At 36.7% G+C, this 17,617-nt stretch overlaps 1 protein-coding gene across 28 annotated transcripts in view; it reads left to right on the top strand.

The window, feature by feature from the left end:
• LOC137168212 (interferon-induced very large GTPase 1-like) overlaps positions 1-17,617 on the top strand; it is a 65,472-nt gene that overhangs the window by 31,016 nt on the left and 16,839 nt on the right. For 19 of the 28 annotated variants that reach the window (XM_067570717.1, XM_067570738.1, XM_067570719.1 and 16 more), the window contains 4 exons: positions 750-796; positions 1,148-1,259; positions 1,886-1,926; positions 3,093-3,210. In XM_067570717.1, coding sequence (XP_067426818.1) covers positions 750-796; positions 1,148-1,259; positions 1,886-1,926; positions 3,093-3,210 — 318 coding nt within the window. Of the gene's footprint in view, positions 1-522; positions 625-749; positions 797-1,147; positions 1,260-1,885; positions 1,927-3,092; positions 3,211-4,658; positions 4,697-4,788; positions 10,820-17,617 lie in introns of those variants that run through there. The other 9 variants (XM_067570741.1, XM_067570744.1, XM_067570742.1 and 6 more) reach the window with 7 other exon arrangements.

The raw sequence follows: 17,617 nt of genomic DNA on the forward strand, positions 1-17,617 counted from the left end.
TTCAGTGATTAAGACATGTACTTTGAATGTAAATAAGGTGCCAGAGTCTATAAAAAAGAATTATAATAGAGCTTGTTTATCAAAAAAAAAATCTGGGGAAGAACGGACCCACCTACAGAGGTCCAGGCTAAGCTCTGAGTGTCGTCAAATCCTAGAAACATCCCTGGCTGACAGAAATTTTATTACAAAAAATCATGTTGGACAAGCTGTGGCTAATATACCTTGTAATTAATGTTCATGTCTTACTGATATGCCTAAAATAATAACTCAGCTCTCGGTCCACTCATTGAAAAAGGAGACAGGAAAAATGGAAAACGATGTTTCTTTTCCACATCGCAAAATTTGGACTTTTCTCACCTTCAGTGAAATATTCAGCATGTTCACCAAGATGAGTTATATGTTAGCTATAGTCCTTGTCTTTATCTAATACTCTGTCCAGTCAGCTTGAAAGGCAATTCACACCTACAGAAATATTTTATTTCAGTATTTGTGTTTGTGACTTTGTCCTGTTATTCTGTAAAGAATGAGGAGCAGATAAGATGGAGGCAGAGGACCATGACAACACCGCAGCTGGAGGGGAGCCTGAAGTCGAATTTGAAAATCCACCTGTGGCAAACGACAAAGGTAATTTAAAGTTTTGAAAATAAAGTTCAATAAATCTATATAAATTAAATATGGGATAAATCAATAACTAACCAAACATTATGATTTTGAAGCTCATCATGTGTTTTCTGTTTTTCCTACATTAGCCTGCACTGCAGTGGAGGAGTTAGAGAAGAGTGAGACTGAAGCCGAGGTAAAGGCATTATTGTCATCATCATACAGCTGCATTTAGGACAGTTCCAAGTTCTTTCTATCCAAAACCTTTATTCACAGGAAGTTTGTTTGGTAGCACATCTAAGTTTTCAGAAAGATATGAGATATTTTATTTTATCTTCATCTTAAACTGAAAAGGTTTTGACTCAATGACTCCCTTAACAGACTTTATTTTTGTTTTATCACTCTCTTGATCGTGACACCACTGCATCTTGTTTATCTTCAACTTGTTATATTATCTCTATTTATCCAGATGCTGTTTTCTTGGTTTCATGTTGTCAGTGGGTCTAACCTGAGGAATTTATTGTAAAACAAATCATCTGTTTTGTAGCGTGATCCAGTGAATGAACCCAGTGAAGCTGAACACTCAGAGAGGAACGATGAAACAACGTCAGGAGAGTCTGAAATCACAGTTGAAGTACCAACTGCATCAGATAAGAAAGGTGAATATGGAAGAAAATAGCCAGACAGACTTTAGTTTTATAAACAAGTGAATATCTAATGTTGAACATTAAATACCTCTGAATTTACAGCACTGAAATATTTTAATTTCAAATTCGTCTATCTGAATTTCCAGTGTACATATAACTATTTATTTAGTGTATATATATTTTAGGGTTCAAATTCAGATGGAAAATTCATGTAACAGTAGGCCTATTCGAAAACTATGTAGACATGGATTATTTCTGACTGTTACAAACACCTTGAAATTCAAGACCAGTTGTATAATTCAATAATTTTATCCCATTCATGTGTATGGGGAGCTGACAGGGCGTTAGCTGGCTCAGCTAGAGGAAGTCTGTAATGTGCACACTCTCAGACAGCTTGGCAGCGCGCATGATATGTGGCTCCAAAAATACAGAAGCACGAGGAAGCCCGCCTGTCCTGTGGATGTTAAAATTCACAATTGCAAGTGACAGTATGAAATGAAATATGTCCTCATGAAAAGTATTCATATCTGTAGGAATATGTGCACTCAAATAGTTATTGATTTTATGGGGAACAGCTTATCATGAGATAAATGGGTATAGATCTACTGTCCAATCTGCTTTTTCCACATTCCCTCCAGTAGATGAGTCAGAGAAGAATGCATCTGCAATCAAGCTAAAGGTAAGCTCTAACACCTGAATTTACAACCAAATTAGATGCTATAGAAAGTGACTGCAACACAATTCATCTTGTTAATTAATAATAATAACATTTAGAAAAAAAGATATTTTTATTTGAGTTTTAATGTATACAATATGTACATTTAAACAATCAGTACACATTCCCTCTCCCAAAGCAAAAAGGACAAAAAAGCTAAAAAATAGCAAAGTCCTTCAAAAGTGTGACTTTCCAAAAAGTCATTAACAAGTAAAGTTTGTGTCTGTCCTTTTAACAACATAAGTAAACCACTCCAAAGCAAGACAGGCTTCAATTCCTTGGTCCATATTCCTATAGAATGTATGTCCACGTTTTTCCAGAGGAGTGCAAAGTCACCATGAAACCATGATTGCTGTAAAGTGACAAGTCTTCATTTCAAATTCCAGCTACACAGAGTTTGGCTCGAAGAGGAACTGCTTTACCAGTTACATGGCTCACACATTTAATAAACGTTCTTTCAGAATTCCTGTGGCTGACATTCTCATACAAATCTAGAAATGTATCCTTCTCGTCCCAGCATTTAACACAATTATCTGGAACATGTGATTTACTGTAGTCTGACTGGTATGAAATAACCATTTGTAATGTAATAATAACTTCAATTTTGTATTCATTGTCTCTGTCTGGGCCTCTCTATGCATGAAATTTTCTGGAAGACAAGTCCTAAATCAAAGATAGCTAACCTTATCCTGTCTTATGAGCGGGTGTCAATTCCTTAATTTTGGACAATACTGGGGTTCTGTCCAAAAATGAAGAAATTGAATTTGTAAATTATTTAAACTATAAATATTACTCTTTTTGGAATGTCGCACTTCTCACACAACTGGTTACCCTCTGTGTATAATCTGAAATTTGCTCCACACCTTTTAAATATCATAATTTAAAATTGTTGCAATATTATTGCAGCCAATCACTGATGTATGGCAGGCATTTAAGACCATCTACTTTACTGTATCTACCCTGGGGTGACGATTATAGCATTTCTAATAGTTTTAATCCAGGTTTTAGAACTTGCCCTGTTCTCCTATATTGTCTAGAAACATGTTTAGTCTAAATCTGTTACATCAGAACCTTCTCTGTTGTGATGACCTGGTGAACTAAAGGGTAAATAAAATCATCTGTTTTCTTAGTGTCATCCAGTGACTGAACCTGGTGATGCTGAACACTCAGAGAAGAATGATGGAAGCACAACATCAGATGGAGAGCCTCAGGACAAGTCTGTGAAAACATCTGCACCAAATGAGAAAGGTAAACATTTAATCAAGTTTTGATCTTTTAATTTTGACATGGATGTACAGTAACATGGGTTTAATTCATATTCATATTTTAAAGAGTAACTATACCCCAAAATGGTTTTTAAATAGTAAACCTTTAATTATGTCTTGACTCTGATAGAATAAAACAATCCTAATCATTTTGTCAACACTTAATCAAGTTACATAAGTTAAAGTATTCACCTGTTAAAATTGGGCTCAATGTGCCACTTAATGAAGAGGCCACTAATTTTGAAAAGTCCCTGCTGCATGAGTGGAGTGAATTTCCTGGGGGGGGCTGCATAATTTAGTACTAATGTCTGTCTGAACACAGCTTTAGAGACTTCTTCTGGCTGAGCCAGCTGACTTCCTGTTGGCTCCTCACAGACATGAAGAGCATAAAATGATTCACTGATAGAGCTCTAGACGTTCCCAATTTTATTGTATTTCATTCTGATAGTACAAAAAGTAATTTCAGGATTTTTTTTATTGTTTATAATCATTACTTTTGTATGGTTTTATATGGGGGAAAGTATTTTTGAGCCAGTGGGCATCATTGAGTGCATCCTCTAAGCCAAAATCACCATTTAGCCCAATGCTGTTGGTGGGGGCTTGGTAAAGAGGACTGTACTAATGTCATCAGAGAAAAAAAAATATATAATCAGTGTAAAAGAAGATTATAAGGCTTGGTCAGTGACTTTGCAAGATTGTGATCTGCTCTCAATTTAAAATTTCACACAGTGGGATCAGAGTAGGCCAGGAGAGTTTGTCTGTGAGTTTTAGCCCAATAGGTGTTTTCAGTTCATTATTCATCAGTTATAAGTGGCCTTTGTGCTGTTACCTTGCCAGCATTACAGCTTTGATCCATGGCTGGGAGACATCTAGTTAACATGGCTTGTAATAGTAATGAAGCTGGTAATATTATCCACATTAAAGTTATTAAGAGTTGTTAAAGTTGTTTTGTCCAAGAAAATCAGAGACCGAAGGGGTAAAACTTTTATTTTTGGTTTCATGATGGCACCCCTTTTACATTAATTCAATGGAATTAACTTCCATACTACTTAGATAGACAACTTGTTTTCATACAGCCAATCAAATCCTCACATAAAGCAGTAAAGTCAGGGTTCTGTCATAGGCTGACTTGTAGCTACAGCACAAGTTTGTCACTACTACTACTCTCTCATACTGCCAGTGTTTGAACAATCCCGCCCACTCTGTTGTATTTTTTTACTTTGGTAAAGGGAGGGACCAAGCAGGGTTACACAGTGCACTCACTCTTTAATTGAACTTTCCATGGCTATTTCAGTCTCATCTGAACCCTGTCAAGAAAAAATAAAACTAATCAAACTAATAATTCAGAATTAATAAAAGAAACCAAAGTACATTGATTCAGTAGTACATTGCTCTGTCCCTCTGGTAATGTAGTTTATTGTTGTACTGCAGGTACCTTATATACAGATGCAGATGGAAACAAGGATGAGGTAAGGAATTTAAAGACTATTTACTTTATAACCCAGTCTTTGAAGTTCTCATTTTTACATACAGCATATGATTATTTACTTATTATTTACAGAAGTCAGAGAAGATTTTTGAAGAAAACAGGAAGGAGAAATATCAGAGTCTGCTCAGCAGACTTCACCTTCAACAGAAACTGACACCAGCAGATTTTCTTAGAATAAGTCAACCTGTAAAACAGCAACACAACACATCTGAGAAAGATCTAGCTCACACTTTTCTTCAGAGGTTAATGATGTTAGACTACAGAGCCAGATATATTCCTGTAAAACAAGACAGTCCTGAGGTGAGCCATTCAAAGCCACAGAACACAGAAACAGAAGAAGAGGAAGAAGATGACTTTGCTAATTTTATCACCGGTGTAGACTCTCTTAAACCAAAACAGTCTCATGTGCATCCAATGGATGTTCAAATGGCAGTATTTCACTTCTCAGACAGCTTTCTTAAACAGAACATGATTACAAAGCTATCGCAGTGTCAGTACGCCTTACCTTTCCTTGTTCCTGACCCCGTCACAATGGATATTGAGTGTCCACTGTGGACATTCAGACAAATAACAAAAAGCTGGAAGATAACTCAAACCAAAGATGATTCAAACATCATCACCATGAAGAGTATGCCCATCTGCAAAGCTGAGATGCCCATGGTGTCATTTTTCCGTCTTGATTCACCATCACAGTCTAAATCTCAGCTGATCAACACTTTGATCAACGACCGTCACAGTACATTCTTCCACAGAAACTGCAAAGGTAGCACCAAATCTCGCCATTTGATGGATGGTGTGGCAGAGATTGCATGGTACTGCCCTGCTGGGAAACATGATGATGCCTTCACTGACTGCATTGCCTTCTGTAATCTTCATGGTGATGCTCTGTTGATTGAAAAACAGTGTAAAACACTTATGGAAAAGTCTTCAGTCAATGTTGTTCTGTTGCAAACTCTGAAGAAGAATCACAAAAGTTGCACAGTAATCTCAGCCCTTTTTAAGTCTTCAAAGCCTCTCATTTGTCTCATTGTTGATGATGATTGTGGTGCAGTTGAGACAAAAGAGGGAAAATACAAAATGGGTCTGAAAGACAGAAGCTTGTCAGATGTTTGTGAAGAACTGAAAGAAATCATTGGAAAAATCTTGTCTGGACAACATACATCCTTCCAGCTGGAAACCATGGCTGAGGTCTCTGGAATCAAAGTGGATGAAGATAACACCGTCTGCCAAAAAGGAAAATCTGCTGCTATGAAAATAGTGAATTTACTTCAAAAGATGGATGTTTCAAAAATCAAAGATAAATATCTGCCTTGTCAAGGCCGACTGTGGCATGAATGGTGCAAAACAAACAAGGCACAGTATCACCTCAAAGGGCACATTGAGAAGGAGAAATGTGAAAAACAACAGGAATTGAAGAGAATACGTCAAAAACAATGTGATGCTTCCTTTAGTGAACTGATAAAGTTGTTCATTGAAAGCCTCTCGTCTCTGCCATTAGAGGATAAAGAGTATTTCCTGAAATGGCTTCAGATCTTACTGGATTCACTCTCCACAGATGATCTGTCCTCAATTCTCCAAGAGTATGATGAAAAGTGGTCTGAAGTCTTGGATTTGAAGAAGAAGCGTGGCAAATCTGATCAGTTAATAAAGAAGCAAACTGAGCTTGAGAAAATATCAGCAAAACTACAGTCAGCTACTTTTGGCTTAGAGCACATCTTTAGAGAAATTGGACAGATCTATGAAGCCCATAAATCTCTGAAGAAACAAACAAAGCAGAAAGAGACTGACTGGTCTAAATACCCTGAGCTGGCTGCAGAGCTGATGATAGCAGGGCACCCAATGGAGCTGATGGATGGTGATGCAGGTCATGTGCCTTTAACATGGATCTCTAGTCTTTTAGATGAAGTCATCAACAAACTGGGCGACAAGAGAATTTTTGTTTTGTCAGTTCTGGGTTTACAAAGCAGTGGAAAATCAACCATGCTGAATGCCATGTTTGGATTACAGTTTGCAGTCAGTGCTGGCAGGTGCACCAAGGGTGCCTTCATGCAGCTGGTCAAAGTGTCAGAGGAGATGAAGATGAAAGACTTTAAGTTTGACTATGTTCTAGTGGTGGACACCGAAGGACTGCGTGCTCTTGAGTTGGCAAGTAACGCCACTCTTCACCACGACAATGAACTGGCAACATTTGTTATTGGTCTGGGAAACATGACATTGATCAACATCTTTGGAGAGAATCCAGCTGACATGCAAGATGTGCTGCAGATTGTTGTTCAGGCTATCATGAGGATGAAGAAAGTTAAACTTTCTCCAAGTTGTGTGTTTGTTCACCAGAATGTAACAGATATTGGAGCTGCAGAGAAAAACATGGATGGAAAGAGACGACTGCAAGAAAAACTGGACGAGATGGCTAAACTAGCTGCCAAAGAGGAGGTTTATGATGCTGAATGCTTCAATGAGATAATTGCATTTGATGTGCAAAAAGATGTGAAATACTTTGCCCAACTGTGGGAGGGAAGTCCACCCATGGCACCTCCAAATCCAGGTTATAGTGAGAGCATCCAGGATTTAAAGAACTTCATCCTCTCTAAAGCCTCACAGTCTGCTGGGACGACTCTCTCAAAGTTCAAAAGCAACATAAAGGACCTGTGGGAAGCACTTCTGAAAGAAAACTTCATTTTCAGTTTCAAAAACACACTTGAAATTGCAGTGTACAGAAAACTTGAGGTCCAGTATGGGAACTGGACCTGGGCCCTGAGGAGCAACATGTTGACCGTTGAGAACCAGCTTTATAACAGAATTGAAAATGGAAAACTTGAGAAAGTTGATCCTAGTTATCTTTTTAAAGAAATGAGCAAAACATATGAAGAAGTCAAAAAAGATATGAAGGAGTACTTTGATGATGACAGAGACAAAGAAATCTTGGCTCAGTGGCGAGGCCGATTTGATATCAAAATCAAAGAGTTTCATGATGAACAGGTGAGGGGAGTTAAAAGAAAACTGGATGAGGTCATCCTGCAGAAGAATGCTTGTAAAAAACTAGATGAAAAGAAGGCAGAGTTTGAAAAGATGCTGCTACAAAAGAGCAAAGAACTTGCTCAACAGTTAAGAGACAAGGCCAAAGATGAAGAGGAACTTAAAAAGCATTTCAACGGTGTTTGGAGTGGCTGGGTTACTGAGTTAACTGGAGACATTAAACCTATAAAGGATATCGACCTGGAAGATGAAAAAATATCTATCCTTAATGAGCTCTGTAATGAATGGGCTCTAATAGATGATTCAAAGAGTTCTAAAAGCTACAAAACAATATCAACAACGGGGAGTTATTTTAAGTATGTAACCCTGAACAAGCATGAAGAGCTCTGCGACAAAAGCCAACAATCCCAAGACGATAAGAGGGCAAACAAGAAGATAAAAGGGCAAGAAGGATGGAGAACTTGTTTTCTTTTCAGTATTTTTAGATCTGGATCAACAAAACAAGAAGAAGGACTACTTAAACCAAGTGAAAAGCTTTCATATGAAGAGCAACAACTGATCACATCCCTCATTAATGATGTTAAACAACAGAGCATTGACATAATTGAGAGCAAACCTGTAGCTACAAGAGGGTACAGTCAAACATACTTGCAGGAGGTGGCCAAAAATGTCAAAGAAAAAGTGACAGAATTTGAAAATACGAGGAAATATGCCCTGAAGAAGGAGTTTACAGTTGATCTCCTACTATATGTGCTTGAGATGGCAGGGAGTAAGCTTTTAGAGTCCCACAATGAATTCAAAACGAAAAATGATGCTGTAACTTTTGTAGAAAGCAAGAAAATACAATATTACAACATTTTCAGAAGTTTCTGCAAAGGACACTCATCTGCTGTTGTGCTTGGAGAACTGATCTGTGAAAAACTGAAGGATTCCACTGTTGAAGCTGTCTGTAACAAGACCGCCATTGATCTCTCTGGAGAGATGAGATGCAATTCCCCAGCATTCAAAGGGAGCAGGTTGAACTTGGAGAAACATGTGTTGAAGTCACTGGCAGAGAAAGAAGACTTTGATAGTTACATCAGGTACATCCGACACCCAAGGAAGCAAGCAAAAATTTTCATAAGAGAGGAAGTAAAGAAATACATCTTTACAGAACACAAAGCTAAAGCACTGAATATACTCAAGAAAAATGTTGACGACATCAAGAAACTTGTGATTCAAGCTTTATTTACTGCAACAGAGAGGGTCAAAACTCAGAGAGGAGACATAGACATGTGGCTGAAGGAATTTTCCAGTTTGGTAAAAGAAAATGATGAGCTAACATTCGACACCATTTGTTGTCAAAATTTCAGTGACATAAACAAATTTGACTTTCTTAAAGAAGAGATAGAGAAAGGACTTGAACCCATCATTCAAGACTTGAGGCGCCTCTCATTGGATAAGATGCAGAAATTCAGGCTGAAGCCAGATCAAATCCTTATTGATCAGCTGTGTAAGTGCTGCTGGGTAAAGTGTCCATTCTGTGCAGCTGTTTGTACCAACACCCTGGAGGATCACAGTCCTGAGGATCACAGCGTGCCTTTCCATCGATCAACTGCGGTCACCGGTAGGCACTACAGAAACACAGATGAAATGAGCATCGAATTCTGCACAACAAAAGTGGCAAGTGATTTACGTTTTCACCTTCACAGTGATTCAGATGAGTCCATTCCCTATAAACAGTACCGAACTGGTGGCCCTAAATATGCCAACTGGAGAATTGACCATGATGAATCTAAGCTGGCATACTGGAAATGGTTTGTATGTCGATTTCAAAAGCAACTGGAAGACCACTATGAGTTAAAATTCAAGGGCAGAGGTGAAATTCCCAGCGAGTGGGAAACGCACTCTAAAGAAGAAGCTATTAAAAGTCTGGATGAAATGTGTGAGGTAGCCAACACAACACAACTACAACCCTGCTGAAAATGACGATACTGTTTTCTTTTACATGAACCAAACTACTTTAAAACGGCGTTTTCAGATTTATGCTGATTTTATAATTGACTATATAGGTGACTCTGACTGTGATAAAGAAATAGGGAAAGTCAGTGATTTGACTTGTAAAGGAACACTTGATTGCTTGATTGAAGTGAACACATAAACAAAACAAGCGCAAGAGAACAATAACATCTACAAAGCTGGCTACATCTGTAGTGAGAATATCTGGAAATGAAAGCATTTTCCTTGCAGAGAAGATGTGTGTGTTAGCAATGATGAGTTAAAGGGGAAATGAGACAAGATAAAGCCTCCTATTGCATTATTGTTTTACAGGATGCACAAATATTGTCAGAAATTATGTACATTTTACTTTTTTATTTTTGCTGTTTCATCAAGGAGTCATGATTGACATGACCACAACTATTTTCATTTATGTATTTTTTGTTTTATATTTCTATCATTTATTGGTTGTATGCTGATATGGGCATAAAGTCTAAATGTCTAAATATCTTGTTTTTTTATTTAATCTTTTTTTTTTTTTTTTTTAAATATTCATGAAATTTGTTTGTTGCAATTGTTTCAAGGAGCACGGAAATGTGCAAGATGTTTGAGCTGAAACTTACTGAATGGTGATCATGGACATATTTTACCTTTTTTATTATGTTGAACTCACTAGAAAAGTCTGAATTTCAATGAATATGGAAAAAGTTGTCAGACAGGAATTTTTATACAAGCCACATTTTTTCTTATACACATACATATCTAGATATTACATCTGAAAATATTGTCAAACAAATATTATCTTTTGAATTTCTTATATTTTAACTTTCTTTTAAGTGTATTGTTTATGTTAAAGAATATATCAAACATAACTGATGAAGAATGTTTTATATTTCCAAAATATTTGAAGTGTTCAATTTAATTTGTTCTATGTCATGTTTATCTCATTTTAACCAAACTGTTATTGTATCCTCATATGAATGAGTTTTGTTGTTTTGAATAATTAGACTCCTGCTGTCTTAAATATGATGACATCCAGGATATTAATGTCAATGGTGTTGTGTTTGTGAGGAAAATCTTTTTAAATGAGTATGATGAGTCATGATAATAAATAAATATCTACTGAAATACCAAGTTTCTTATTGATTAGTGTTTTTGAAATGGCAAAGACTCAGTAAACACATGTAAGTGCTTGTATGTTTACTAGTGTACATTTTCACATTTTGAATAGTCTCATTAGATGCTATTGATTCTAAAAACCTGCTGAACCTGAGATAATATGGAGCATCACCTTTGACTTTAGGAATATTGTTTTATCCAGTAAGCAGTGCTAAATTCTAAAATATAGGTACTGTAATTTGACATTAGACCATCATTATATTGAAAACATAATAATAATATAAAGAGTTCGGTCTCAGTTACACATGTTTAGAACAAACACAAACACACCTTTCTTCTCTGCATAAAAATGAAGAAGACTATAAAGTTAATTTGGTTCTTTTTAAAGCATCAAACAGAATTACTTCCTTCGCTGTCAGCCTGGTCTCAGTCAGGTTAGTTTTCACGTTCACCACCGTCTGAACCAGTGTTACAGTAAATCTGTCGGACTGAAACACAGTTTGGAGTTTCCTCCATAGTTCCTCCCCAACAGTTCCTCATTACATCTGCACTGTGAACATCAGTGTGTTTCTGTACATGTAGCCTAATCTCTTTCATTCCAAAATATCTGCACAGTGGTCCAGTCAACATATGTGTTAAATTCACTGCACTTAAAATAGAGCTGATAAGCAATGTTCACGCACAGTATAGCCTCATAGTAAGAAACATTATTACCATTCTTTGTAATTTCTTCTCTCTTTAAATGGAATTAAATAAAATGAAAGAAACTTTTTGATAATTTGTTAAGTTGTAGCTTGAAAGAGAGGCGATATTGATTAGTGTGAAGGTAATTCTCCAAAGTCATATTACACTGGTGGGCGAAATGTGGTCTACAAAAAGACGTCCTTTAAACGCATTTAATGTTTCATATAAAATGTCATAAATATGGAACTATAAAGTAAGGGTGGAGCCAAATATGAATACAGTATTTGGAAAAGCACAAATAGGTGGTTTTTACTAATATCTATTTCGTACAAATACTTAAAAAAAAAAAAAAAAAAGTGTTTTTGGGAAGAAAAAAAAACTTGTCAAATAGTGCACAGGTTGGACTTGTAGCTTGTAGCGAGGTTACATCATTGTGTCTGTTTCTCTCCTCTGCTCCACTTGCTCTCTGTGTCACGGATGTATAAAGAGCTGCAGGTCTGTGTCTGACAGAGCTGAGCTTTGGATGAGTGGTCAGCGTAGTTGTCTGTGGTCTGAGACCCCAGGGTCTGAGATTCAGTGTGGGAACCCTCCATTGTTAGACCACATTTCACTGAGATTTGCAATAGTGAAAATTGTCATTCTCTACAATGTGCTAATAATAGCCTAAAGCTGTATTCAGATCAAATCAAGCAGTGCAGCGAGAACATGGGGGTAGTGCATTTAGGCTGCAGACATTGTGGCCACAGCGGTGCCTCACTGGCCTGCAGCGAGAAAGTTGATCCAGAGTTAACTTTTGGAGAATCGCAACGTCATACTGCAGTGGCCAATCACAGCTGGTGATCAGACTGATCAGAGCTTTAATCTCTGCCAGGTCCTATATGGTACTTCAAATATAGCTACCGCCATCTTGTGGCACTTGTACATTACTACAAACCACAGACACCAAGAGGAGCACTGTGAGCTACACTCACAGTGACAGAAGGTTTACTGCTGAGAGACACACAGCTCGTAAAACCTTCAGCAATGCGGAACGATGTGCTAGCCGAACTATACGAAGGACACCAAGGTCCGCTGAAGTGTAAAGCATGTGCTCGTCAATCTGTGTGGTGGCTGGGACATATAGATCGTTTTTAAAGATTTTGCTCATGATTCTGATTCTCAATTGCTTCCAATAAGAGACTATTAACTTTACATGAATACATTAAGTCTCTGGAAGTTTACAACCTCTAAGTATGTGTAAATTAAGATTAAAATTAATATAGATAATTATTCTTATATATAATGTACATTTCATTTAATCTGTATATAAAGTATATATGCTTTATCCCTTGTACCTCATCTGTAAATATTGCCTTGTCAGCACCTTCTTTTTATTATCTGTATATATTTCATGATTATATCATGATTTGCACTTTCTGGTAGGATGCAAAACTGCATATTCATTGTGCTTGTATTGTGTGCAATGACAATAAAGTTCAATCTAAAAATCTAATCTAATCTTTTTATTTCTTTGTGTTCATTAATCTCAAATTTTCTTACTGTTTACATTTGTTCTGTTTTTCAGCTTGTCAGCCATCTGAGAAGCATTTTAATTGTACTAACCTGCAGGAAAGATGCTGCACAAATAGAGAGAATAAAGTTTGATTTATTGATTTAAGTTTTCAATTATTTTTAAACTATAGCCTATTCATGGATGATTTATTGTCGGTTGGTATTCACAAAAAAGGATACTTTAATAGTTCATTTGTGCTAAAATATTTTAATTTTAATGTCTGTGAAGCTGTTGTGTTTATAGATCAGTTTTATGGAGAGAAATTTGTCCCAAATGTGTGTTTCATGATCACCATTTTAGGTAACATGTATGAGTGTAGTGATTTACTGTTGTACAAATGTAATCTAGTCCACATGTGGCAGGTGATCCATGCAGGCTGATTGAAAAAACAAACAAACAAACAACAACAACAAAAACAAATATTTTCATATTATACATATGTTTATCTATTATATTGATCTTTTTATTATGATTTGATGTTTTTATTATGTATTATGTTTTTGTTGTCTTTAATGAAATGAAACTTGGTAAACAAGTTTTTCAAAGGAATCTGCATGATGTATTGAAGCATGGCACCAACAGCCCCACCTCATTAGTAAAACATCACCATACTACTTATTAACTGCCATATCTCTTTCATGTAATATTCCATGGTAACCAAATCCAGCAAAGTTGAACACATGGGGATGCTGAACAAGCATTCAATACCATTTCACCTGTAGGTGGCACTAAAAGACTTAAAAATGATTTAAAGATTTAAAAATGTGTGAGAGCTGTTTTCTTCAGAAAATGCACATGCAAGTTATTATTTCCCTGTTTTTTGGCATGTATCTACTTCTGTATTGTTTGTCATGCAAAATTAGTTTAAATGCCAAACTGTACATCTTCTTAAGGAGGTGTATGCTATTAGTTTATTGTAACTTGTAATTTTTCTTTTAAAGTATTAAAATTTATAATGGAAAGTCTATGGGAGGAATGTTTTAAAGTTGATATCTCAAAAACTAAGAGTGCTAAACTATTCAAATTTCATGTTTTACATTTAGTCTAATAACTCATGAATCATGAGGCGTGGCAAAACAATATTTGCACAGTGTATTCCTTGGATGAAACTGATTCAACTGATATAGGCCACACCCATTTGCACCTGGAAAAAAATTGTATTTTGGGGGGAGAATATTTTGCTTCTGTTGGCACATATGGTTGTGCTCATAAGTGGCAGAATTTGTGAAAAATTGGCCATTTGGAAAATATGACAGATCGTGCTTAAAACTTTTATTTAGGGTTAGTGGTCAGGTGAAGCCATTTATTTTCACATAATTGTGCTCTTTTTAAATCATAATGATAACTGAATTCACCCAAATGGCCCTGAAAGTTTACATACATAGAATGTATGTCCTGATAATATACACACATGTTGACACACACAGGTTTAAATGGCTATGAAGGGTAAGTTTCCACATCTGTGACTTCTTTGTTTGCAATTAGTGTCAATGAATTTCTCAGCTCTTAAGAGACCCCTGCACATTTCATCCAGGGCTGCTCTGACTTTACTGGATACTGAGCAATGGAGAAGGCAAAAGAACTGTCAAAGGACCGTTGAGAAAAGAAAGTTGAACTTTATAAATCAAGAAAAGGATATAAAGAGATATCCAAAGATTTGAAAATGCCAATCAGTAGTGTTCAAGCTCTGATAAAGAAGTGGAAATTAGGAATTAGGGGTTCTGCTGACACCAAGCCACGGTCAGGTAGACCAACAAAGATTTTAGCCACAACTGCCAGGAAAATTGTTCGGGGTACAAAAAAAAAAAAACCCACATGTAACTTCAGCTGAAATACAGAATCCTCTGCAAAAACGTGGTGTGGCTGCTTGAAGATGCACAATAACGAGGTACTTGAACAAAAATGGGCTGCACAGTCAAGTTGCCAGAAACTGCACCAACGCCACAAAACATCCCACTTACAATCTGCAAAACAGCACCTAGACAAGCCTCAAAACTTCTGGAACAAAGTCATTTGGAGTGATGAGATCAAAATTGAACTTTTTGGTCACAACCATAAACACTATGAGTGGTAAACATCTTACAAATTCTGCCAGGTTATGTAAACTTATGAGTACAACTGTATTTTATCTAATCTTTACCAAAATTGGTACATACCATATTTAGAGGACCCCGAACAAAACTTATGTGTTTGTTTTTTGGTATCACTTACCATTTGTCTGTAATTGGTTACCAAACTTTTCAAGGCATGGCCTGATGCACTAAAGGGGCCACAACTCTTCAATACTGAATTGGATTGCAACCAAATTTGGGAACGTTGTGCATACAGCCACACTGCATAACTGTGTAATGTTTGATACAATTCTACCCACAGGGGGCACTACTGTAATATTATAACATGATATTTCTGTAATTTTGTTGCCTTTAATAAAATGAAACTCAGCACACAAGTTCTCCATGAGAAACTGCATGATATACTGAATCATAGCACCAACAGACCCACCTTGTGGCCATTAGTGAAACACCAACATACTGTTTATTAACTGCCATATCTCTTAAATGTAATATTCCATGGTTACCAGATTCAGCAAAGTTGTACAGATGGGGATGCTAAACAAGTCTGTAGCGTTTGATACAATTTCACCTGTAGGTGGTTCTATAATTTTTTTTAAAAACTGCTACTGGAGCAGCAGCTTGCAGACGAAGAGCAATTCAAACGACTGAAAGCTCACAGTGAGGCTCCCCCTGAGGCTGACAGACTCCACGTTAGTGAGTTCACTGCATCCTTTTCTGACACTGTAGAATTTTTGTATCCGACAATAAACTTGAGAATGAACTTTCTGTTTTCCTCCTGTGACGATGACTGTGTTGTGTGTCTGTTTTTTGGTCAGACTTTACAATGACTCAGCAGGTTTCACCTGCAGCACTATGAATATACTTGACGCTCTGGCTCCAACCTCTAAGCAGTTTCTGCCAAACGTAGAGAAGAGTTTCAGCCTCCATCCAGAGTAAGATGACGCCTACACACCACCTGATTTTAATGGTTTATTAAAACACACTTTCTCTGTGTGAGGAGACGTCCCATAGAAACACCTGAACAATCACTTCCATCTCTTCTCTATTTCAGATGAAGATTTGACACAATGGATAATATAACAAGCTTTTAAAATACAACACATTGTTAAAGATGAAACCAGTGGTTTCCAACCTTTTTGTCTTTTGACGTCTTACATAAAGCAGTGTGTAGTCGGGGTCACATTTCACATGTCTATGAGTTGTTAACAGCTCCACCAAATAGTGATTTTTCCCTCTAAACTTCTCACATGCTTTCATTTCAATAAATGTTCAAATGATCCAATATTTCAGCAAAAATCAAAGATTAGAGAAAAAGTCCAAAAACTGAAAACAGATTTGTGTATCAGAACTTTGTTTTTTCTTCTTTCCTCTCCCATTAATCATCTCACCACCCCTAAGATTTATCTGCTGACCCTTTGGAGGGGCCCAACCCCTAGGTTGGGAACCACTGGACTAAACTAGCTAACTGTATATAAAGTAGTGTAAACTAGCTCCACCTCCAGCAGCTACAACAGTAACATGCTGCTCTAACACTGATGCTTCACTATTAATAATCTAATGATGTCATATATAATAATATATCAGTCAGAGGGACCAAACCACTACTTTTACTGCAATACTTTAACTACATCAAGCTCATAATACTTATGTACTTTTACTGCAATACTTTAACTACATCAAGCTCATAATACTTATGTACTTTTACTGCGATACTTTAACTACATCAAGCTCATAATACTTATGTACTTCTTTTCATGCAGGACTTTTACTTGTAATGGAGTATTTCTTTCTGTATTGGTACTTTTACTTCAGTAAAGGATCTGAGTACTTCTTCCACTGTCCATCACTGAGACTCTGCCACTACTCCATCCTGATGGATCCCAGTTCAGTCAACCTTTAAGTCCGATTCATCTACTGTAATTCCATTCTTTACACCTGAACTACATATTGCAGGCTATGTGGTCTCATAAAGGGACTGTGATTTATGCTCTTAAAATTAAGTAATTAAGTGGTTGTTTAGTCTCATCTTCCCAGAGCTCAAACTGGATCACCAACTGGGCAAAGCTTGAATCTTATTTTGAATCGTTGCTCAACCTTCAAGGACAGGTTCTCAGTTTTTCAACTGTGTGTTAAACCAGCAGTCAGGTGTCCATATGAACAGTGAAAGAGGTTTTCCTCGCTGTAATCATTCCTCCTGTTCATACTGGCTATTAAAAGACCCTTCAAATGTGCTTTCAGTGTAAAAAAAAATCCACAGTGTGTCCACACAGTCATTTTTGTGCAAAGATGCATAAAAATGCAAAAAAAAAAACAACACCCAACTTTTGTGTAAATCTGTATAAACCGTTTTAAGATCCCAAAATCACTGCAGCAAAGTTGCTTATGGTGTAACAGGAGTGCATATGAAAAAGAGCAGTAAGCTAAAATTAGGAAGACAACTTTTAAAAAGCTGAGATAAAACTTTTCTTTTAACTAAATTTGTGCCTCTGTAAATGTTAGACGTCTGACTTCTTAAACA

This window comes from Thunnus thynnus, chromosome 17, assembly GCF_963924715.1.
Source record: "Thunnus thynnus chromosome 17, fThuThy2.1, whole genome shotgun sequence".
In the NCBI taxonomy this organism is placed as follows: Eukaryota; Metazoa; Chordata; class Actinopteri; order Scombriformes; family Scombridae; genus Thunnus; species Thunnus thynnus.